Below are 25448 nucleotides of genomic sequence, written 5' to 3'. Positions count from 1 at the left end.
TCAGCGTTCAGGTTCCATCATGTCCTGGTCCTTTGGTTCTGTGGCATGGAAAAACTTTGGTTCCAGGTGTTATATGAGATGAATAAATTCTCTGCATACACTTCAGCTGTATGACTTGCAGTTTTGTTCCTATTGCCTCTGAAAAATGACTCAGCATCTTGTTAGAAACAGAATAGGGCCAGATTAGAGCTGGTTCTGTGGTTACAGTTCCATCCTCAAAGACCAGATTTCCAAATAAGGGTTAGGGTTAGATTATCACGTGTACTGATACAGGAATTTAGAAGTTGAGTGTATTGTTTTGGGGGTTGGTGGGGGCAAACTCAACTCACAACACTCCATAAATTCTTGTTTAATGGTAACAATAATATTCTGAGTGGTTTACATATATATATGTATCATGTTGGATCTTCAAAACGACCCCAATATGTTTTATATATTATAAACCTGTTTGAGCATGGGCATTATGAAATTCAGAGCCACTACATCACGTCTCAGTCATAAACCTATCACTTCAAGGGGATTCCTCCCGCACATGATTCCAATGATTCTATGACTGACAATACTCAATATTCATCAGTGTCTGGATTCCTGTAATATCCCCACTGAGGCTTTGTCTCACACCTGATGATGGAGAAAAGTACTGTAACAGTGCCCAGACAGCTAGAAACATTACCCTTCTGGGCATCTCTACGCTGAATAGCTAGGAAGAGAAACCAGTGCTATGCTCAGACTGTAGCCTGAAAAACTCCACAGTCCGGAGGGTCCTAGAGCCGGAGATATGAGCTATACCTCTCTAATGTCACTGCAGCGAGGCAGCGAGCTGTCTGGGGGGCCTTGGGGATCTCTGTCACCCGAGAGCGGGGCTGAGTGTCCTTCCTGTCAGGTTCCCAGCAGGGTGCTTGCCGAGTGGGTGCTGCATAGATGTTTATTGCAGGCTGGCTGAGCCTGAGGAACTACAGTACCTCTAGGCTGAAACCTTCTACCTATTGGCATCACTCTTAGTGGTAGGTGTGGCTGTGTGTTTTTAGCAGGTGCCCTTGAATGGCTGGGTTAAAATTAATCTGCTGCCAGACATCGCTTCCTAGTGTATCAAATCACACACACACACAGAGTCTTTGCAGTTGGTCTCATACCTGAGTTAAGGCGTGAGTATTCTGAAACACACTTTTAGAAGTGTCACACTTGTGAAGAATGCCGCGCTTTACCTGGAAGGTCAGTGTATGAAGTACACTGATGGTGAGCTGCCTTCCCATCCTCTTCTCTTCTCTCCCGCCATGTCCCAATGGTGACTCCTATAGCTGCTCTAGGGAACCTGGTCCCCGGTCCCTGCACAATGCACACCTGTGCCTTCAGCATCCCTGGGGGACATCGAAGCATCTGGTGCTTGGAGGAACCCGTGCAGGGGACAATGCTCTCTTCAAGCCCAGTGTCAGCCCCTCTGGCCCACAAAGGTGCAGAATCCTTCCCGTGGGCTTCATCTGTCGTCTGCCCCCCTGAGAATTTGTCCCTTGTGCTTCCTCCCATCCAGCAGAGCAGATCACTCCTTCCTTATGCCTCTTCCTCATGCCTCCACTGGCAAGAACCAGGACCCTCAGAGCACTTGGCCGTCACAGGGGCACCCTGACCTTGGTCTTTCTGGTCCAGACTTCTCTTCTGGAAGAAGGACCTTCCTCATGAGAGGAAGCGCCAGCAGCTGCGGTGCATTCCATTTCCTTTTCACCTAATCCCCTGCGTGGGGCTGGTCACCATCTCTACATTAATAGATTTTCTTCCATGTAATTGAAGATGAGTTAAATAATCCATCATAATTACCTCTGAGCATCTGAAGGCAATGCTGATGATGTGATGTTTGCAAAGCTGAGAGGGAACTCTAAACCCCCCAGGAAGGAGACCACCCAGCCCCTTCCCTCCTGCCGGCCTGGAGGTCAGCGTCCCCTGCTCTCTTGGCGGGGGGCCTTCGTGACAAAAATGTCACCTGCCTGTCCAGGGTGACTCTTCTCAAAGGCTCTGTCACCTGCTGGGATGGAGGCAGGATGGTGACAGGATGAACTCTGTGTTCAGTGAGGCCCAACAACGCAAGGAGGTGCCTCGCCAGGGGCCTGGCACTGCCAGCTGACGTGCAGGAGGGAGGTGCCACAGCTGTCAAAGCCGCCCCCAGGGTCTGCCCCAGACTTGGCAGAGAGGACACCTTCAGACTCCCAAATCGCCTCTTTGAAATTCAGGAGAAGCACGCTTTCATCTCCCTTCCCTGTTCCCTGACACAAACAGGCGCAAAAGAGAAGCCCTGACTCTGATCCACAGACCCACATGACCAAATTCTCTGTTTCTCACTCTCTCACACACACTGGTACGTTTTCACTCTGAGTCTCATTGCCTCTCTCTCACACACACACAGCCTGACACTAATTAAATTCCTGCTCTCTCCTACCTTACGTAACCCAGGTGTATTGTATTGAGAGACCCCTCTGCTCCAGGGGAGCCCCAGGTCCTCCCCGGGTGTGGCAATATCCCCCACCCAGTGTGGCCACACAGCATGGGATCTCTGAGCTGTCGGACACTGTGTTCGACAACTCCTGGTTCACTGGCTGGATTTTCCACCTCTCTTCCCAACCGTGGTATCAAGGAGATAAAACCAATAAATTCATCCATGTTTGGGGGGATGGTGAGGACGGAGCATCCTGTTGCCTCCGCAGCCAGAACCTGCCCTCAAGGCATTTGTCACGTGGCTGGTATTTGAGTTGAGGACTCTCCCACCACAAAAGCCTGCCACAGTCCTGGGGGAAATCAGGGCTGTCTTCTTTGCGGAAAGCTGGATGTGTGCCTGGGGAGGTTGGGGCCAGAATGCCTTCATTCCTCCCAGACCCCGGCTAGGAAACCAGATAAAAATACACTTTGCAGCTTGCTCCTTTTTCTCTCACTGGTGCTCAGATTAACCACTTATGCATTTTAAAGGTATTTTTTGCTGAAGTCCAATGTGTACTTCTGGTGATCTGAACAGATCATGAGGATGGTCAGAATAAAAATAGCCTCCTTCAGTCAAGGCAGGGAGCAGATGAGAAGGGGATGGAGGGACATGTAGGCCTCGTGTATTATGGAGGCAGAGCCCAGGCATCTCAATGGGGCCAGGACAGTGAAGTCCAGTGTTTGGTGTGAAGACTTAAAAACGAGGATCGTTTTTTCCCCTAGAGAATGATGAACTCTGCCCCCATGAGTGGCATCAGTGCCCGAGAGAGCTCCCCTCTCTTTACATCCCCCTTCAGAATTCTGTGCTCTGACCACCCTACATTGGGGGAAGTTACCTCCCTATCTGCTGCTTGCTACCCCCAGCATCTGCCTGTGCTCCTCTCTGCCTGGACTTCCCTCCTCCACATGCTCTGCCTGATTAACTAGTTACCAAGTGGATAGCATGGACCCTCTATGCCTGGCCCTGCCCCAGCACTGGATGGATAGTAACCCCGTTTTCCTCATGACACCCTGACTATGTAAGTGTGATCATTACCCCCATTTTGGCAATAAGAAACAGAGGCACAGAGAGGTTAGATAACTTTCCCTAAGTCACACAGGTAGAAAGGGACAGTACTGGTATCCACATTTGGCCAAAGACTCCAGAAAACTGCCCTTCTGACTGTTCCTGGCCACCTTCCCTGACCCCTTCCAGTGTTAGGGAGTCTCCTCCAGTTCTCACACACCCTGTATCCCCCTCGGCCTCACCCTCATCACTTTCCATCTTGCTAACAGTACATATTAAGTTTCTGTTTCTTGTCTGCCTTCCCATGCCCCATGCAGGTTGAGGGCAGGGCCCCTAGCTGGCTCAGCTCTGGGACACCAGCTCCTCCTGTGCCAGGAAGGGCCTGGCACAAAGCAGTGCCCACTGCCTATCTGTTGAGGGGGTACGTGTACAAATGGATGGATAGCAATCCCTTGCTTCTCAGGTGGCTTGGTGGTAAGAAACTTGCTTTCCAATGGAGGAGATGCAGGCTCAATCCCTGAGTCAGGAAGATTCCTTGCAGGAGGAAATGGCAACCCACTCCAATATTCTTGCCTGGGAAATCTAATGGACAGAGGAGCCTGGAGGGCTAGTCCATGGGGTCGCGAGGAGTCGGCCATGACTTTGTGGCTGAGCATGCACACTGGTAAACAAAATAGGCTGAGGTCTGGCAGATGACCTGAGGGCCAAGCAGAGAGCCAAGCTGAAAACTTCCAGGGTGGGGCTGGAGGGGGGAAGATGGGGAAACAAACCTAAGATTGGCCATTTAGGAAAGTGTCTGCAGCTCTGGATGTCAACCTGCACAGAAAGGCAGGGGGGAGAGCCAGCATCTTTCAGTGCTGGGCCGGGTAAACCAAGTGTGGCCAGGGCTGCCTGTGGCTTGCAGAGTGAGGACAGCCTGTCCCCGGGGCTGGAGCACAGGGTGCAGGGGGCAGAGGGTGATTTGTGGTTGGGGGTGTCCAGAGGTGTTACCTTCACTGTCTTCCTGTTTTGCTTGCTTAGCTTCCTTCTGACCCAAGTGTTGTGACTTGTACGTACAATACCGTAGGCCAGCAGAGCCGCATCTGCCTGTCACGGCTCACGTAGCTGATCTCACAGTGTCCTATGCATCTATGTTAGTTCCACTGCTCCTCTCACCCATGGTGATGATAGGATCAGGACATAGGGAACTGGGGGTGAATGCAACCGCAGCCCCAGTCACCACCCCTGGTGTGGAGCAATTCGATGTGCCCACACGTGGTGTGAGAGAGACCAGCCCTGCAGATTCCTCTGCCTGGGGACCCCACTGTCCTAGTTCGCAAGACATCGGGGTAGGGGTGGAAGGATGGACGTGTGTGCCCAGTTTATTCTTACCGACTTTCAACTGGGAACCCAGTAGTTGGACTGACCAGGCTTCTCCTTCCCCCAGGGAGGCAAGATCCCTGTGAGATGGACGGCTCCAGAGGCCATCGCCTACCGCAAGTTCACGTCTGCCAGCGACGTCTGGAGCTATGGGATTGTCATGTGGGAAGTCATGTCATTTGGAGAGAGACCCTACTGGGACATGTCCAACCAAGATGTAAGTGTCAGCTGCTCCCGGCTGCTACCACCCTCACCCCAGGGGTTCCAGGGCTCTGGCATGCCAGGCCCACCTGGTTTCTCACTGGGCCTTGGGTCCTGAATGTGAAGTGTCTGATGCAGGGTACTCAGGGGCCTCCTTTGCACCAATGTTTGAACTAATCAAGAACCCAGCACAGAGATGTGATGGTTCCTATGACCCCAAAGCCTGAAAATGTGCCCTGACCAATCTGGGAGATGATGGGCTGGTTCTGAATGGCCTGAATCATGAATAGATCAGGCCCAAAGTTGACCAGGGAATTGTACCCTGCTGCCAAGCACTTGCCTGCGTGCCCTCTGTCACCGTGTGTGATGGAGAGGGAGCAGTGCTGGTTGCCTGGCAGGACCTGGCTTCCAGCTGCTCTGCTCTGACAGATGTGCTGTGTTGAGCCAGCAGCAGCTTTTGTCTGCGACTTCTGTGTCTCAGCTCTAAAGGGAGGAGTTCATTGTAAAGGCCCTTATTCCTGAGAATCTGTTCTTCTGAATCCTTGGCACCTGTTGGTGAAGGGGGTGCTGAGCAAGAGTCCCAGAGTTGGTCAGCTCCAGACGGGTCTTGGGCGGGGACGAAGCTGAGTGGTCAGCAACACCCCTCCCTGACCCGCAAGGGACAGGGAGATAGGAAAGAGAAGCGTCATCTGAGATGCTTTTAGCAGAGGCATTTTAGGGGTGTTCCAGATGGGATCCTTTGCTCCATAATTACCAAAAAGTGGATAACGTTTTGTGGATGATTTGCTTTGATAAGGTCACAATCAAAATCCTACCTGGATCCCCCCCACCCCATCCCTGGGACCACTCCTTCTTGTGTTCTGAATATATACAGTTCCTTTGGGGCTAAGGGGATCGAAGTCTGCAATATCTGCATTACCTGTGTTCTCACTTGCTCTTCCCATCACTGGGGAGCAGTTATTATCTTCCCCAACCTCCAAGGAAGAAGAGACAGGGCTGGCCCAGTCCAGATGGGGAAAACAGCCACCCCAGAAGCACTTCCATCATGGGTTGGGCTCCCAAGGCACTGGTAAACTGGAGAAGTTGGCCCCCAACCAGTCCTCTGTCCAGTCAGAGGTTTCCAGCCATGGCTGTTGCTCAGAAGGTTGAGAAAGGTGGTGACCTGTCTAATGAAACAGAAAAGGAGCTGGGTGCTTAGCAGTAATGCCCCCTGTCCTGGAGGGTAGAGTGCCTTCAGCCCAGAGCAGGTGAAAAAGCTGTCTCCTCAGCCAGGTTCTATTGCTGACCATGGGTGGTGTCTAGATCCTCTATTATCTCTGATTCTCCATGCTTTGCCTCTGCTCCTGTAGCGTGTCGAATCAGTAAGTGTCAGAATTGATGCCGAGGCTGCTTTCATGAAATCAGCTGCACTCTGGTTCCGTCCACACTGTCAGCTAGATGAGAAATAAATGTTAGCCAGAAAAAGCAGACCCATGTTGCCCTGCCCAGAGACTGTAATCCGATTAAGAACAATTCAGCACATGTGGAATGGATTTGAAAACTCTCTGACAGGCAAGATTTGACATTCAGGATATTCTCAGCAAATGTATTCACCTCTGCTGAAAACAAATGAAGTTTCTGATATTAGACTTTCAGAAATCCCAAATCATTCACTCAACAGACACTCAGAGTTTGCTAACCGTGACTAAGCATTATGCTTACTGGCTCTATTCTTTGGGGGTTTACAGCCCAGCACCATATACACAGGGCTATGGGAACATTTGGGGGTAGGTAAAGAAGGTTTCCAGATATTTAATGCTTGAGCTGGGCCTCAAAGGGAATAGGAACATCTGCAAAGGAGCAGTTTTATTCTCCTTTCGTTTTTTGTGTTTTTTTTTTTTTTCCCCTAAAATAAAGCCTTTCACCATTGACCCAAGTACCAGTTTACTCTCTGTGGAAGGCAGAGTGACTTTTGCCCATTCAGAAGGCATCTCCTGACCCGGCCTGGGAGAGACCCAGGAGGGGCACCCGGCTGCAGCCCGACTCATCAGAAACCACTGAGGTGGTGGCAGTAAAGGATTTTACAGATGACAATTGAAAGGCTTTAAGAAAGAGAATTGCAGAGGCAAGTCGGAGTGCTGGTAATTGGGCTTCCAGAGCCCAGGAAGTTCTTTGAACATGTACAGAGAGTTTGTCAGCCAGAGAGAGAACTTGGAAGTTCTACTGCTTGGATCTGATTGACAGAGATAATGAGAGTGGCAGTGTCTGTGGAGAGGAGCTGCGGTTTTATTGAAACATCAGAGCTCAACTTAACCCCCTCTGCCCTGGATCCTCCACTACTCTGAGCTCCTCCACTTCACTCTCCACATGGAAGGTCGAGGAAGCCCGCCCACCGCCCAACTCACTAATGAAAAGTGCATGTCTGGGGGAAGTTGGGAGCCCCGCTGGGGACAGGAGGCAAGAGGAGGGGTCCTGCTCCTTTCAAAGAGGAGCACCAGCCCTGGGCCCCTGGGCCAGACCACCTGCCCCTCATCCCCACCCAACCCCGCACCTGCCATCCCAGGGTACAGATGAGCAAAGGCAGCCCACTGCACCTGTCGCTGCAGACCATTCAAAGTGAGTTAGGCCTGCTCCATGACAGCGCCCGACATGTTCTCACTGCCACACTCACCATCAGCTTCTCTCTGGAAATACCATCTGATCTCATTTCAATCGCCAGTCTTTCAACATCCACTTATCTCATCCTGTCATGGATCAAGGAAAGGGGCCCAGGCAGAAGTGAAGTGAAGGTCACTCAGTCCTGTTTGACTCTCTGCAATGCTATGGACTATAGCCTGCCAGGCTCCTCTATCCATGGAATTCCCCAGGCAAGAATATGGGAGTGGGTAGCTGTCCCCTTCTCCAGGGGATCTGCCCAACCCAAGGATAGAACTCAGGTCTCCCGCATTGCAGGTGGATTTTTTTTTACAGTCTGAACCACCAGGGAAGCCCACAAGGGGCCCAGGACTTGCTCTGATTTTCAAGTCTGCTCAGCAGGATGCCCTCTGACCCCAGGTTTGGGTCACATCTGTGTTCACAAGTCAGATGCAGTTGGATGCAGTCACTGGTGTTAGGACTGTAAGTCCCAATTCTGCCTCCTCTTGGCTTTTTCCACAGCTGCCAGTGAGGCAGGTGTGACAGGGAGTGATCCCCAAGCCCCATTAGAGGATCACAAGTACTTTTTTGAAATAATGATGTTTTAATTTGAATATAACTTATATGTACTTAGAAAATTTAGAAAACACCAATCCTTAAAAAGAGAATAAAAATCTTCAAATATATAGTGCTTCAGTGAGGGACACAAGTAGATGAATGTTGTTGTTTAGTAGCTCAGTCATGTCAGACTCTTTTGCAACCCCATGAACTGTAGCCCACCAGGCTTCTCTGTCCATGGGATTTCCCAGGGAAGAATACTGGAGTGAGTTGCCATTTCATTCTCCAGGGGATCTTCCTGACCCAGGAACCAAACCCAGGTCTCCTGCATTGTCAGGTGGATTCTTTACCACTGAGCCACTGGTAAAATCATAGATTAATGTTACCCATATACCAACTAATGATTTGGTATTTTTTCTTTGGAGCAGAGAGAAAAGCTTTAAGAAGCATCATTGCTCCCAAAGTATTATCTACTCAAGCAATAACAGCAAAGTTGTCCAGAAGAAATAGTAGATGGAATAAAGTCCAATTTTGTAAGCAAAAGCAGGGGAGGGGGTTCCCGTCTCCTCTATCACAAAAGGTGACACTCTGGGAGAGAGGTCCCATTTAACAAGTCCCCACTACCTGCTTGGTGTTTTCCAGACACCATCTTCCTAAACCTCCAGATGGCTGGTAGAGAACAGCAGCACTTTCTGCAGAGAAGACCTCCACTGTAATAGCCATGGCCACAGTGACAGCCTCCACGTGACGATGGGATCCTTTTCATGACTCTAACGTTTGGTGCTCAATGCACACTGCCTCATTGTATCACTTGGCTCTCCTGACACCCCCATCTGTGCAGTTTCAGGAAGTCAAGACTCTCCCATGTTTCTGGAGCTAATAAGAAATGGAGTTAGTATTTTAACCCAGATCTCCAAGGTCTCTGTGCTCAATGGCAATGCCACACCATCATCGACCCAGTGCATGGGGCTTCAGACCTGCAGGGAGGAGGAATCAGTGACTCTTTGATGTCCTCTTTAAAAGAAAGTCAGCACATCAAACAAACAGAGGAAATACATAATCAAACACCAGAACAGTCTTTCGGAGATTCTAAAGAGGTGGTGTGTAGAGGAGACAAGGGCAAAGCGACTAAATGCCATCTGGTCTAAAGCTCCCAGACAGGAGAGTCAGAGCATGCCAGTACTCTGGCCACTCAATGATGTGCCAGGAGTGCTTGGGTCAGCTGGTCACACCTCTGAGCTGTGCCCACAGAAGGGCTTTGCCTCAGTGCTCCTTCTTCTTTTGGGCAGGCAGAAGAGGAATCTTGTTAGGGGGAACATTGGTGTATGGGAATCTGGCCATGAAATAATTCGAGCAACGAGGCCAGCAGTGTAGGGGAACATGAGCTGCCTTGCATTGGAAGACTTTAGGGGCCCCATCCCCCTCAAAGAAGTTGAATCTGGACACAAACCCCTCCTGCTGGCCCCACCAGCTTGTCTTTAGGCAATCCAGAGCTTGTGGAGCCATTCAGTGGATAATCCCACTTGTCCCCATGCTGAGTGGGAACTCTGTGACTGGGCCCCTCCACCTGGCTGTCTGGAAGGAGCTAGAAAGGATGCCTCGTTACTCACCCTCTTGGGTTACTTGCTTTAGCTGCATATCCCCATTTCCTACCATGAAGACATCAAACAGCTCCAAGGACTGTTCTCCAGGCTGAGATCACTGTGGCAATCCCAGAGAGTCTGAAAGAGTAGGCTTCAAGGTGTTCAGAACATGAACTTAGATATCTCTTTCCCAGCCCTGTCCCTCACTAGCTGCGTGCCCTTAGGTAAATAACTCCCCCTGATTGCATATTCATTTCCTCATGGGGAAATAGGGCTAAAATGGGCTCCTGAGAGGGTAATAGGTAGTCTGATTGACAACAGTCTGGCCGAGATAAACATTTGTTGGTGGTATATCATATTATTCAAAAGTGCACGTCCACAGTAGCTGGTTTTTTATAAAGTGATCATATTGGTATGGTTTGTGTGCTTGTTTTCCTGAAACATTGTGGGTGTTTTTGTTTTTTTTTTTTTTTTTTTTTTTTTTTTTGCCACATTGAATAGAAGTAATAATATACCTTGATTATCTCTAATGACTTCAGGTTATTATATTATCTCATTCCCCCTCATGCCCTGAATACCATGCATAGAATTTGTAACAGTATAAACTAATCAAGAATATTCACTTTCTGACCAATTTACAAAGTTAAAAAAAAAAAAGAATAATCAGTTGAAATGAATCTGACATATTTTAAAGTAGAAGCAAAAACACCTGAAAATTCCTGAGCTCCAAATTATTTCCTATGTTGTTAAAGGTCTTTAACTGTTGTGTTAATGTAAAATCAATGCCTAATTATTATAGGGTATAAACATATAAAGAAACAAAAAGACAAACACAAGGGCATTCACATTTCTACCCACCCAGGGGCAACCACCCTTAGCTCTATCGTATAGACCCTTCCAAGGACTTTTCTATGTATGTGTGTAATTATTAGTTTTGTTTTGTTTTGATTCTTGTTTTTCTACAAAAGTAAAATTATACCATACCTGCACTTAGACAGCCTGCTCTTTTGCCTAATATAATAATGGGAGTATATTTCCATTTCAATAGGTACATTTTTGCAACATCTTAAGGCCTGCATTGTATTCCATTCCTTGCATTGTGCTATGAGTGTGCCATAATAAATTTGTATGTTTAGCACTGGGTCACTTGTAATTATTTTTACCATTTCCAAAAGCAGAGAGCAGGCATAATTAATTTAAATGAATTAGAAACTGAGAAGTAAAGGGTGCTTACAGATACTAAAATCTTTGCAAAATTATCCCCTGGAATCTATGAAAATTAACAAAACTTGATTGAAGATATTTATGTTGGATCACCTTGTTATTTCTACCATTGTCATTGTACTGAACCAGTTTGTTTAACTAAATTATCTTCTATCGAATTCCTGTCGCTGCCTCATAAAGATTAAGGCAGATAGTCTAGAAAGCATCTAACGGGTCCCTGGCATGAAGTAGGTTCTCCATCACATTCTGATCCCCTCTCTCCCTTTCTCTTCCCATAGCGGTAGAAGGATGAGGCCCACCATGGGCTCTGGTGGGTGTCGTTTGCAAATAGTGGGTTCACTGCATTTCCGTGTGCCATTGTTTCATCTGCCCTGGTCCCACCAGCTGCCAGGAAGGCAAGATTGGGCCTGGTATCTTCTCAAAGGAGAAGCTCCAACCGTTCTTTAGCAAACATTTCATAGCCATCTAGTAAATGTCAGGCCCTATCCGAGTAGCTGGGGACACAAAGACACAATAAGATGCAGGCCCTGCTTTCTGGGAACTCATAGTCGAGGGGCAGAAGCCAAGTGCCCATAAAGTCTGTTATAGTGAGAGGTATAGCGGCACAGAATGAGGACCTGGGGCAAGGAGGCTCCACCCTCCAGGGCTAATTTGTGAATGACTGACTAGTGACTCATCAGCAGTCATACCTGTTCTCATGTGTGTCTCTGCAGGTCATCAATGCCATCGAGCAGGACTACCGGCTGCCCCCTCCCATGGACTGCCCAGCTGCTCTGCACCAACTCATGCTGGACTGTTGGCAGAAGGACCGTAACAGCCGGCCCCGCTTTGCAGAGATTGTCAACACCCTGGACAAGATGATCCGGAACCCGGCAAGTCTCAAGACTGTGGCTACCATCACCGCCGTGTGAGTCCAGTCGAGCAAAGTGGTGCCTAGGGGTGGGGGTGGGGTCTCATAGTTGGGAAGAGCCCTGAGCAAGTCTGCTAGCCTTCAATCCACTGACAGCAAGGGAGAGGTGACTGAGCTTATCCACAGATAGAAGAATTTCCAAGACTCTTCCCTTCCTTTTTTCCCTCTACCTTTCTGAAATATTCCCTATCCCCAGCATGGGCTGTAGACAGATGATCGAATACCTGTCTGGCGGTCTATGTCCTTTGGCGTCAGATAGACTGGGCATGGGCTCTGTAATAATTAGGCTTATCTTATCTAGCTGATATGAGACCCCACTTCTGGGCAATTCAGTTTCCAGAGGACACCTTTCAGTGTGAGGAAGGGGGAGCTGCAGACTTGGAACCTTGGCCAACCTGACAGCTATGGGACAGAAATTTAGAGCAATTGGATGTGTTACTAGCAAATGCACAGAGCTGTCAGCTACTGTCAGCAACTGTCAGCTGTACATCACTCATCTACATTTGCAGTGTTAACTTGTTTTTTAATTCATCCTTTGGACCAGAGTGTATTGGGTGCTTATGTGCTAACTGCTGTGACCTTGCTGGCCATAGAGAATGAACAAGATAGACATGCCCACCCCCATGGAGCTCAGAATCGTTTAGGAGCAGTACACATGAATCAGATGGTTGCCCAAAGATACTCCAATTGACACTTCGCTGGCCAGTGTGGCAGGGAAGTGTGTGATACTTGGAGAGCATACACCTTGGTCTTGCGTGAGGGAGGCGACCCTGATGCCTGTTATTTCAGTTGAGAGCTGAAGGGCGAGGATGCAGTAGCTGAGTGAAAGTGAGGTGGGAGCAGAAGGTCAGGGTTCCAGCCTGTGCAGAGGCCCAAGCATGGGAAGGACAGGGCCAGCGTGTTGGGAGTGCTGTTTGTGAGGAGACCAGGTGGGGACTGAGGCTGGGAAGACAGGCAAGGGCCAGATACTCAGAGCCTTTAGGCCCTGCTAAGGCCTCTGAGTTTTCATAGCAATGATTACTCACTGAAGTGGGTCAAGTTTGACATGGATCAGGGGTAAGGGATGGGGGTTCCTGTCATGATCACATCTACCTTTTTTAAAGAGTGCAGGCTAGTGTGGACCTGATGTTGAGGGGAGCATGAAGACAGACTTGATAGGAAGACATGGCAGTAACCATAGAGATAGCATCTTGAATCAGGCTAATTGTGTAGAAAGAAGCAAGTGAGCTTGAGAGGTTTTGAAAGTTAAATTTTTATGACTTGGTGAAGGGTTGGGTGTGGATGCTGAAGGTGAGGGCGATGTGAAAATGGCACCCTGATTTCTGGGGGTGGTACCTGGGGGTCTGCTCTGAGAGTATGCGAGAGAAGGTCAGCGATGGACTGCTCTATTCCATTTCTTTCAGTCAGTGGAGGATGGAACAAGGAGGAAAGAATGTTGCTGACATTGTGGAGCCTGCAGTGAACTTCATATATTTATAAAAGAACCATATCTTTGGTTGGTGAAGCTCTTAGATTTCAGTTTACAAAGGAGTGGGATCCTTCTCTTCCCTTCAGACTCCACGCTGTGTCAGTCTGCTGGTCTGGGCTGACTGGCATGGGACAGAGCCCAGGGGCAGGGTGATGGGCCGCCTGGCCTTGAGGAGCTGTGCCAGCTCAGAACTGTATAGAGAAGGAACGGTCAGCCCCGGTTTCCTCCATAATCCTCATCCCACCAGGGGTGCCGAACCTCCATGAAGTCCACCGTCCGCCCAGAGTGTGGTCTGCCCACGCCCCCCTGCAGCTGTAGGGTCACTGCTCCCCTCTGTCTGTCTCGCAGGCCTTCCCAGCCCCTACTTGACCGCTCCATCCCAGACTTCACAGCCTTCACCACCGTGGACGACTGGCTCAGTGCCATCAAGATGGGCCAGTACAGGGACAGCTTCCTCACTGCCGGCTTCACATCCCTCCAGCTGGTCACCCAGATGACATCAGAGTAAGTGGTGGGCCTCGTCTCTGTCCTGCCTGAGGGTGGAGGTCAAGGCTCCCTCTCTGCTGTCTCTCGTGATGCGGGTCTGGCCTCATCCTCAGAGCCCCACCTCGGGATAGAACCAGGCCTGGTGGGGAAGAGCCTGGGAATGATGTAGGGGTGAGGTGGGGAGGCTGAGATTTATTTCAGGTCCCAAATGAGAGTTCCTCCAAGCTACTGCCATATGTCATTTGCCTAATCACCGAGAGCCTCTCCTCCATTTAAGTTTTTAAACTCAGCCCATCAAAAAGAGCATCCAGATGGAAAGAACACAGCCAGCCAGCACTTTAAACATCAGAGCAGGAAGAGGCAGAGCACTGATTCAGCAGCAGTCGCCTATGCGCCCGGAGCCTGTCTTCGTCCTCAGATAGCACTTGTAAATAAGCAGACGTTTCCAGCCCCCACAAATTATTTTCCAACTGCAGCCCCCACAGGAGTGTGGAGGAATACAAAAACTAAAATTATTCAAATAAGATGAGAGCCAGAAAGGGTCTTAAAGACCCGTGCAGTCCATCATTTCCCCAAGAATGTTCTGAGCAGCACCCGTTCTGGGAAATGTTAATAGGTTCTCCTTGGAAAAAAGGTCCCATGGTCAAATAAATTTAGGAAATACTGAGTACTTTATCACTCTCCTGGAGATTCACTCCACATATTAGCACTGTAAAGGCCATGAAAAATCCTGAGATAAAGAAGCCCATGGAAAATTATTAAATACCGTGGAACTGTATTTCAGAAGGCAGGGTTTTGTGGACCTGCAGTTTGGGAAATCTGTATCTAGTTCTACCCCTTCCATTCAGAGATTCAGAAAGGCGATGGCATTAGTGCCTGGAGACTGGGCTGTCAGGAGTGACGAAGCGGGAACTGAAGCCTGCTTTCCTGACTGCTGGCTCCGTATGCTCCCGCCTATCCAACTGGGGACACACGGGGCTGTACTTTGCTGCATGTACACTGAGTCTCCTGAGATCCTTTTAACTACTGATTCCTACACCCAGATCTTATGATTGATTTGGGACATGGTGAGACCTGGGCATCCGGATGTTAAAACTCCCTAGGTAATTCTAATGTGCATTGACTCAAATCTGCATCTGGATTACAGTGGGCAAGAGTCAACTTCTGAACACACATGCATACACACACACACACCAGCAGGGACCTGACCAGCTGCCCTGCTGCAGCTGGGGTTGGTGGCCTGTGACACATATTTCCCCTGGTCAATCTGCCAGGTAATGGACAAACACTGAAACCTGTGCTGTTTCAGACACAGTGCTCTGGGCTGGGATTCCATCCTGGGGTGGGCCAGTTACTGAGTCCCTGGGGAGAGGTGGGGGTCTTCCAACTCTAGCATTTGGGTGCCAGGGGGACAGCTTATTGACCCTCAGCCTTCTGTCCCAGCCTGCTAGTCTGCAATCAATTTTCCTAGAGTCCAGCTTCATATCTCTCAGGTTTATTCCCTCCAGAAATGATGGAACCTCCACTTTCTCTTGGGAAATGGCTTGGATGTCCCTCTAGCCTTGGATCCACTAAACACCAGAATTCATTTTTTCACACTTGAGTTCAATTCCCGGTGATGCCTTAAAAAGCCCTTGCCATCATGAATTATCATCAGACACCAAAAATAAAAAATAAGCACTTCCCAGTGGAAAACCAGCTTCCCCATCTTACAGAGCTAAAAAGGATGCTTGGGTTTAGAAGTGGAGTGAGTGTCCATGAACACAGGACTGTATCTGATTTCCCACTGTCATGGGATGAGTATGGGGACCCTCATCACCTGATTCTCCACAAGCCTAAGGAATCAAGTGGAGTCATTCCTTCAGTCTGGGAATAGCCACATGATAAAGAGCTAGGGGAAAAATAAAAGGAAAGTGAAACTGAAAATTAAGGGATTTAGTTAAAAGTAAAAAATGTCCACACACTATTGGAGCAATTTCCTTTGCTTCTTGAGTGATAAAAGGTGGAAAAAGAACACGTGTACCTAAATAAAGTAGATTGCAGGACAATTTGTGAATTCATAATTCAAGGATACCTCTCAAAAGTATTTGCTGAAAAGACATGGACAATTTGACAATCTAGGCCAGCTGCAACCCAAGGGAGGCTGACCACCAGCTGAAAGGAGGGGTTGGGAGGCCCAGGTGTAGACGGGAAGCCAGTACAGGGGCCTCCCCATGAATCTCACGTACAGTGCTCAGACCCATCTGCTCTGCTGGGGCAGGGGGGTCTTCAGGGAGTACAGTCAGGACATTAGAAGAATTCTGAGAGCAGCCGTGCAGGGTAACTGAGAGCCAGGCCGTCCTGAGTTTGAAGCCCAGCTCCACCACTGCTTACCTGCTGTGTGATCTTGAACATGTTACTTAACTTCTTTAAGCCCTGCTTGCCTCGTCTATAAATATGCAAATAATAATAGTACCCACCTCATTGGTTTGTGGTGAGAGGTAAGTGGAATAGTATATATAAGGCACTTGTCTATTGTCTACCCACAGGACACAGGTGAGAAATGATTGCTGGTAAATTATTATCATCGACTCTGAGTGGTTTGGCAGTTTTTATGAAATGCTTCCATGGGTATAAATGAATTAGTATGTGGCACATGGGAAGCACTCAAATAATGTAATATTATTAACTAAAGGAAGATGCATGGGTCTCCCCAAAGTCAAATATAAGCCATGAACTTGTTCATATTAAGACTCACAGCTCATAGATGAATCCAGTCCAAATCCCTATCCTAAACATCTTCCTTGGATTCCTGCTTGGGCAGATATTTGAAAGTTATTTTGAGATCACCCTTCTTAAAAATTCATGACATTAAAATTCTAACAGAAGCAGAAAATGGAAACTCAGGGGAAAACATCAGAAAACTAGGCAAGCCCTACATCTTTTCAATCACAATGGGTGATCACTAATTTAGGCAGAAACCTCACAGAATAACCAAAGCCCCATACAGTCTGTGCTTGGAGTGTTAAAAAAAAAAAAAAATAGCAGAGGAAAGTTCTAGTCCGCCTAGGGTCATGGACACAATGAAAAGGCTGCTCCAGAACCTGTAGGTGAAGAAGAATGCACAGCACTTTCAGGGTCTTCTAAGCTGGAGGGGGCATTGGAAGCAAGGGCCACTGCATGGAGAAATTGAGATTGAGAAAGGGAATATTGAGTTAGATGTTTGCCAGCCTCCGATAAACTTGGGCACATTGGATTCTAAACATCTTTTCTTGCCTACCCCACTATTATTAGAAGCTTGCCTTCTGTGATGAGTTCTGACCAGTGGAAAGCACTAATGTCCCTTCTTTGTGGCTTTTTCCCTCCTAGAGACCTCCTGAGAATAGGGGTCACCCTGGCAGGTCATCAGAAGAAGATCCTGAACAGCATTCTGTCTATGAGGGTCCAGATGAGTCAGTCACCAACGGCAATGGCATGACAACTCTTGTTTTCTGTGGGGAGGAGAGGAAGGAAAAGGACTAGGCTCAAGGGGAACCAGAGGTTGACCACTGTGGAATGTTCTGGAGAGACTGGCTTCTCACCTGAGAAATGCGTTCTCATAATGAAGAATAAGCTGGACCTATTCCTAATAGGCAACCTTCATTTCTCAGTGACTGATGCACGTTTAAGGTGCCGTGGGGAACCAAATATGTAAGCATAAAAATACATAAAGGTGATGTTCAGTGGAAGTGAAGACAAAACAGTAAGCGTCAAAGACCCCAAGAGTGAACTCAGCTCGCACCCTGGGTGGGCTGGAGTCATCCACTGGCAAGAAGAAAGGGAAGGAGGTCGAGGGAAGAAACAGAAGTAATTTCCCATTTTCTTCCTCACCAATGACGTTCTTTTCTTTTCTCCTTTTGTCCTCCTCCCCACGAGCCCTCTCCCTCCCCGCACATCCATCTCCCTTTGCTCATGACTTGTGTAGGGAAGTTTCTTCAAACAAACCCCAGCTCCTGAGACTCCAGATGTTATGTCAGTTGCCAAAGGACCTTGCTGACCACTGCATGGGGGATCCAACCAATTCAATTAATGTCTTCATATTGAAGAAGAGATGTACCTTCAATTGAAAACCTTGTTTTTCTTTTGTTTGCATTTTCTGCAAAAAGGAAAAAGAAACCACAAATTGGAAAAAAAAAAAAACAAAAAACACCTGTTTCCGTGTGCAAAGGCACGCCTATGTATGTCTGTGTTATCAGGTAACTGCTTGTTCGTAACAGATGCAAACAAGAAAGAGCTGGGACGTCTTTGCCCCTGGAAAATCCACAGGGGCTGGAGCATGTTGTCGGTCTGGTTTTCTGATTGGCCCCATTGGCCTGTTGGCTCAGTGGGGAGAGAGAGTAGGGAGAAAAATAAAATGAAAAGGGAAAAAATCTCCGGAAAGCTTGCAAATTCAGATAGGAAACAGGTGAGTGGTTTGAATTGGATGCAGTGTGGGCCATTCGAGAATGATACTGACTGATTCGTTATTCTTGGTGACATCTGAAGAGAAGGAGAAGGAAGGTGTTTCTGGAGAATGTTCTTCCACATACCCCGAACCTAATTCAAGAAGGTGAGGAAGAGAGTTCTTCTTCCCCTCGTCTGGGGACTGGCTTGAGCTGTGTGGCATCTGAGGAACGTTTCAGATGTGTCTGTGTTTCTCTGCATTCCTTCCTGTACCTCATTGTTCAATTCACTTTTGTAAATTCCACCTAACATTTAAATATTTTTAATTTCTCCTTTTTCCTTAATCTCCTTGCTAATTTTATCTGTCTAATTAAAATGAGCAGAAGCATGTCCGGGTTTACATAGAATGGTGTCAGAGTGTGTATTCCCAGACGCCAGCGGGTCCCTCCCCATGGTATGGGAGAATCCTTAATAACTGCCTTTCTTCCCCTAATAAGGGGTGGGGGGAAATCCCAGACCCCACGACACCCAAGAAGCAGAATGTGTGAGAATCACTCTCACTGATGTGACCCCAAAAAAGAGCCAAATAAACAGGAGGCTCCAAAGCCTCCAATATACAGCACAAGAAGTCACGGGCAAATTAACATAAATAATCACCAGCAACACAGACTCTGCCCTCAGCTCAGTTTACACACTGCATTCAAGGATTTCACATCCAAGTGAATTTTGTGAAAGCCACTGAAGACTAATCCAGGCCCTTCCTTGTGGGGTCTGTGAACATGCAGTTGGTGTGTGTGTGTTGGGGGAGGTGCGGTAGTCAGAGAAAGAAGCTAGGTTTCCCACTTAGGTAATTTCAAACATATTTAAGGTGAGATTAGCCTTTTTACCTATTCTCAGGGAACTTTACCTGGAGAGACACTTACCTTCTTGAAGTCCCTTCAGACAGGCTCACAGGCTCTGATGCAGGGGGGGCCCTATCTGAAAGCTCCATCCTTTGCTTCGTGAGAGGCTGGGAGGAGACGATCCAAACTGTCTCAGCAGACTTGCATATGGCTGCAAAGGGCCCCATCCAGCCATACAGCAGGTAGAGGAGAGAACCTCCCTCATTAATAGCTCACCAATTCCATGCATAATTTGTGAATTATCCCCAAAGACCTCGATCCACGCCATGTCTCATGAGGCTAGGCAATTTGGCTAATCTAGTCTCAGTTTTCCACAAGAATGAATTCTAATTTTTCACCACATTTCTCAAGCAGCCTCCTAAACCCAACATCCTCACTGTGACTCCACCAAGGCCAGTCCACCTCCACCTCCTGGCTGTGGACAAAGCATGGTCAAGGCGAGGGTCACGGCAAGCCCTTTGGTGTGTCCATAAGATCCCATGAAAGAGAGAAAGAATCCAACATACCCAAGGGGAAAACATGAGGGGTCAACAGAGTCAAGGCTCAGGCACCCTCTGCCTAGTTCCCAGTAGGAGGGGCATGGCCAAGCCTGAACACAACTGTCTACAATGATGCAGAATGTCTCTGGTGAGTGAGACCCCGCGCCCTTTCTCTGAGCATGGCAGTCACTAATCTCTCTGACCTCAGCCTCCTCAAGTGAATAGTCAGCTAGTGATAACTATTAATACCTTGGAGGAAGCCTAGCTAACACTGTGGGGCAGGCTCTCCATGCCAGGCATGTTCCTAAGTGCTTTACCTGTATTAACCTTTAGCAGATGCCCCATTTCAAGTGAGGAAACTGAAGGGCAGAGACCTTACCTAGATCATAGAATGGTGGAGTCAGGCTGTGGTGAGCCACTCCGCACTCTCGCCTGCCATCCCAGCAGGACTTACACCTGTGCCTGACCAGCATCACCTGGAGGGTATAGTCAATAAAACACACATCTCTGGGCCTCACCTCCAAGTTTTCTGATTCAGCAGATCTCAGGAGGGGAACCTGAAAATGTGCACTTCTCATAAGTTGCCAGGTCATGCTGATGTCATTGGTTTGGGGACCACACTTTGAGAACCACTGCAGTAACCTGACTTCCTAACCGTGACAGTAGAGGTAAAGCCCTTGACTCGGGGCTTGATAGACATCGAGGTTCTCGAGTGACTCAGAAAGAGGGGAATGAAGCCTCTCACTCTTGGGCATGAGGGATGGGAGAGGCTGGTCTCCTGCACGAGGCATCTGTGCCCACTGGCACTAGGTGACTCTACTCACACCGTCAAAAGAGCCCCTGGGGAGAAGGCTGGTGCCAGCAAGACCCCAGTCTTACGCACTTCAGCGAGGCTGCCTCACCCTATGGAGGAGAATTAGTTCTAATTCAGATACTTCCTTTAAAACACACTTTGCACAGTAGTCAGTGGCCTGTGGCCCTGCTGCTGCTGCTGCTAAGTCGCTTCAGTCGTGTCCGACTCTGTGCGACCCCATAGACCGAAGCCCACCAGGCTCCCCCGTCCCTGGGATTCTCCAGGCAAGAACACTGGAGTGGGTTGCCATTTCCTTCTCCAATGCATGAAAGTGAAAAGTGAAAGTGAAGTCGCTCAGTTGTGTCCGACTCTTAGCGACCCCATGGACTGAAGCCTACCAGGCTTCTCCGTCCATGGGATTTTCCAGGCAAGAGTACCGGAGCGGGGTGCCATTGCCTTCTCCGGCCTGTGGCCCTAAGAACCAGCTTAAAGAAATGAAATCTACAGCTGTGCTGTTCAGCCCAGGGTGTAGCTCCCAGGGGAGCCACCTGAATCACCAAGAGTCACAGGGGTGGGGGTGACATGGAAGGCAGGTGGGAGATGCTTAATCCATGTTCCTGGATCAGGAGTTATTGGAATGGAAGTGATTTGTGGGAAAGCCTTGAAGATTATGACTCACCTCCCTGTGTCCTCTGCTTGCCCCTCTCCAATACTCAAAGATAGGAATGAAGGATAGAATAGATAAATCTACAGACATGTACTTATTGCATATCTGAAAAATCACTGAAGTTCTTAGATGTTGAACAGGTACACATACTACTGAGATCATACACCTCCTTCTACCTCCCTGTACCCGCCCCCCACCAAGTTAACTGTAGAAGGAGTTCACTGGGCTCACACCAAGGACTCCTAGTAGTAGTAGTTGCTCAGTTGTGTCTGACTCTTTGTAATCCTGTGGACTGTAGCCTGCCAGGCTCCTCTGTCCATGGAATTCTCCAGGCAAGAATACTGGAGTGGGTTGCCATGCCATTCTCTTCTCCAGGGATCTCCCTAACTCAAGGATCAAACCCAGGTATCCTGCATTGCAGGCAGATTCTTTACTGTCTGAGCCACCAGGGAAGTGCACTAAGGACCCTTAGGATAATTTAAATCCAACGAGAATTGGAATATACCCTTGATCATCCATTTGTGAAGTGAGTAGAAACCAGTGAGGACACAGGACTAGGACTCCAGGAATATCAAGGGGCATGGGTAATAATGGCTCGGGCACCAACTAACTAAGCATGATTAATTCCTACTGTGAAAGTGAGTAAAGGGAGAAGCATAGCATGATAGGGTACCAGTAGTAGACAGGCATCATCCAGGGTTCGCTGCCGCCAAGAAGGCTCAAAGAAGATCCCTGTAGAGTGAGCCCTGTGTTCATTGCCACACCTTGCAGTTCATAAAAAAGTCACAGGATCATTTTCAAAAGGTGCCAGACGTTTTATATTGTCCAAAATATCAATAGGGCTAGGGGCTAGTGCTGGTACAGGGGAGTCACTGAGGTCACAGAAAGGTTATCAAGGAAGTCATTCAAGTTGATTGAGATCAAATGTTGAATTAATCACCACCAAGAGTCTCTTAAGATCAGCAGTTTCATATTGAGAACAGAACGGGAGCACAGAGGTCTAAGAACAAACTCTCAGTCCTTCTCAGAGAGCAGCAGGCCTGGGAGTTGGAGGTGGGTGGGGGCAACACATTCTGCAGACCTCAGCGTGGGTGGGCTGGACAATCCGTGGGCAGCAGCAGATAGACCTGTATCACTCACCTGAGAGAAAAGAAGATGCTTCCTCTCCTTTCCCACCACATTTGCATCCGTCTTGGGTTGACCATATTATCACAAGCCCTTGATGGGCCGGCCCTGTGTTGCTGGGAATCATGGCTGGCACACAAATGTTGCCAGATAGAAATGTGGGGAAAGTGATAGAAAAGTGATCCCCAAAGTGAAAGTGGACACAGGAGCACATCCTATTCATCTCTGTAGGCAGCACACTGCCTGCCACAGGAAGGTGCTCCACACATATTGGGTGACTTCAATTAGTTTGAGTTGAGAAAATCTAACATGTCCTACATCACCTATAGAGGCCCCTGACCTTAAACAACATGCTTTTAAAGAAATAAATTGCTAGGTATTCAGTGGGAATCTTTCTAACTTACTCTTAACTGCAATCAATTGTAGGCTATTCTAATTTTAGTTGTGTGAAGTTTAACACACCCCCTTTCAACCCTGCATCTTTGATACGATGTCATGAACTTCCCCAGGGTACCAATCCGGGAAAGCAGCCTCCCACCGAGTGTCAGTCACTGTACGAAGTTCCACAGATGCAGAAATGAAAGCGACATTGTCCCTGGGACAGTAAAGATAAACTGGAAGGGCAAAGGAACACACTGGATGGTCATTCTCCTGAAAGCAGAACCAGCTCCCTGTCCCTTCAGGACAATGTCAAATTTGGCAGAAAGGATGGGCAGGACTTCCCTGAGCAAGGAAACTTTATTTCATCTTTGCCACTCCTTGTACCCTATGAATTTCTTCTAAGAGTTGTTTTACATTTCTAAAGCCACTATAAGATTTCCTGTAGCCACACATTCAACAGGAAAAGGCGAAATCAAAAAACAAAATGATGGGCAAATAAGCCACTTCTACGCTACCGAGATGCTGAGCCCATGCTATGCTGTTCTAAAAGAGAGAGCTTTCTTCATTCCAATGAGACTTCAGTTTCCTTTTCTGATCTTTAAATTCATATTGGCAACAACAGTGTGAATTAATGTAGCTTTGGAAATGGTTCTCTGACTCAGATTACAATGCCAATTCCCAGCTACCATCTTTGGTAGCTGAACTAAATTTCATACATAACTTTAGTGGGGAAATAAACAAACATGGCTATGGAAGCCCAGAGAAAGGCACTGCCATTATCCGAGAGGGTCTAAAAAGGCCTTGGTGAGGGGGTTCACTGAGGATGGAAAGGACTTATCAAATCGGGAAGCGGGAGATGTCCGTGATGAAACTCGCCTTGCAAGAGGAGGTAGCAGCACAGATGAAAATTTGAAAGCCATAGGGTGGGTGGCATGTTTGTGGGATCACTGGCTGTTCAACAAGGCTGGAGAAGAAGATTTTGGTAGTGGATGCCTGGACAGGTAGGCAGGGGCTAGATCATGAAGGGTCTTATGTGGTATGAGGAATCTGGGTACTGTTCTAAGTGCGAATGGTGGAAAGTGGACTGAAGCAAGGGCATTAATATGTTCTATAAATCACTCTGGCCACAAAATGGAAAATGTAGTGGAGGAACTAGATTCAATTCTGGGAGCCTGGTTAGGAGGCTGGTGCAATAATGCAGGCAGGAGCTGATGGTGGTCTGGATGGGGGTATGGAGTACCACTGGGGATGAAAAGTGGACCAATTCGAGGAATATGAAGGAGGTAAGACCAGCAGAAGGTAGAGGTGGATTGGCTGTCAGGGATGAGGGTGGGAGGAGTTGAGGAGGACACCCCAAACTTGTGGCTTGGGCAACTGAGTGGGTTTTGATACCATTCACAGAAATAAAAGATACGAAAGGAGGAAGATATGAGAGAGGGGGTAACAATTGAATCTGAGTTGCTGATGGGCCATTGGACATAGGGTTCATAATTCAGCAAAGAGATTTGGGTAGATTATATAGATTTGGGGGCCATCTTTCTTCTAGATGATCAGCAAAACCATGGGAATGGAAGAGTCTCCTGCATGAGGATGTGAAGTTGGGGAGAGAAGTGGATGCATTGAAAACAGCCATATTTAAAAGATGCCCTGGAAAATGGAGGCCCACAGAGGGGTCAGGATGAAGCCACTGCAAGAAACGAGGAAAAGCCAGAGTGTGCCATGTCTGTGGAGCCAAAGGAAAGCCTTTTAGGGAAAGAACAGCAGCTCCAGGGCCCAGCGCTGCCAAGAAGGGCTGATATAAGGCAAGGATTGAAAACTGGCTGTGGGTTTAGCTGCAGGAGGCCATGGGCAATCTTGGTAGGGCAGTTTCAGCAGAAGCAGTGACAGAAGACACTGGCTGAACTGAAGACAGAGAGGCCATCACAATCTTTCAAAAAGCTCTACTTTGAAGGGAAGAAGAAAAAGAAAGAAGTAGCAGGATGAAGCCCCCTTTGCTTGTTATGTTTTAGTGGGAAAAACTTGAGCATGTTTAAAGGCTGATGAAAAGGAACTCATGAGGAGAGAAGACAGGAAGATGCATGGAGAGGGTCAGGCCCCAAGAAGCAGGGAGTGCTGCTGGATGGGTGTTGTGACTGAAAATGCAGCTGCTCTAATTCAGTTTGGAGGGTGAATGAAATGAGCAATGACAGGAGTTCTAGCAGAACTCAAGCTCACCTTCTCATCTCCTCCCAGTCTAGTCACATGGTTCCCGTAGCCTCTTATGTGACCACCAGAGTCGCGATTGAACCCATGGCGCTAGAGACAAGGCCTAGACCCTCAAGCACTCAAAGGCAGGTCTGGCTCGGTCTCTTGTGGGGTCACTGCTCCCTTCCCTTGGTCCTGGTGTACACAAGGTTCTGTTTGAGCCCTCCAACTGTCTCTGATGGGTAAGAGGTTTTATTTTAAACATGATTGCTCTCCTCCTATGGAGAAGGCAATGGCACCCCACTCCAGTACTCTTGCCTGGAAAATACCATGGACGGAGGAGCCTGGTGGGCTGCAGTCCATGGGGTCGCTGAGGGTAGGACACGACTGAGCGACTTCACTTTCACTTTTCACTTTCATGCATTGGAGAAGGAAATGGCAACCCACTCCAGTGTTGTTGCCTGGAGAATCCCAGGGACAGGGGAGCCTGGTGGGCTGCCGTCTATGGGGTTGCACAGAGTCGGACACGACTGAAGTGACTTAGCAGCAGCATCATGCTTCAGTCTGTGTAAAAGCGGAGAGTATCCTTCATTTAGAATTTAAAGTGAGTCTTTCTATCAGCTAATTAGAGGAGGTATTCCTAGG

At 48.2% G+C, this 25448-nt stretch overlaps 1 protein-coding gene across 1 annotated transcript in view; it reads left to right on the top strand.

The window, feature by feature from the left end:
* The window catches only part of EPHB1 (EPH receptor B1), a 463088-nt gene extending 444409 nt beyond the window's left edge, over window positions 1-18679 (top strand). The window contains exons 13-16 of the mRNA XM_025291403.3: window positions 4896-5045; window positions 11721-11914; window positions 13734-13889; window positions 17220-18679. Of these exons, the coding sequence (XP_025147188.2) occupies window positions 4896-5045; window positions 11721-11914; window positions 13734-13889; window positions 17220-17328 (609 nt within the window). The 3' untranslated portion in view covers window positions 17329-18679. The remainder of the gene's footprint in view (window positions 1-4895; window positions 5046-11720; window positions 11915-13733; window positions 13890-17219) is intronic.
* Window positions 18680-25448: the final 6769 nt, after the last annotated feature.

Source organism: Bubalus bubalis, chromosome 1 (genome assembly GCF_019923935.1).
Source record: "Bubalus bubalis isolate 160015118507 breed Murrah chromosome 1, NDDB_SH_1, whole genome shotgun sequence".
Taxonomy (NCBI): Eukaryota; Metazoa; Chordata; class Mammalia; order Artiodactyla; family Bovidae; genus Bubalus; species Bubalus bubalis.
Note: the sequence above shows the minus strand (reverse complement) of the source record. Positions and strands in the feature narration are given on the sequence as shown.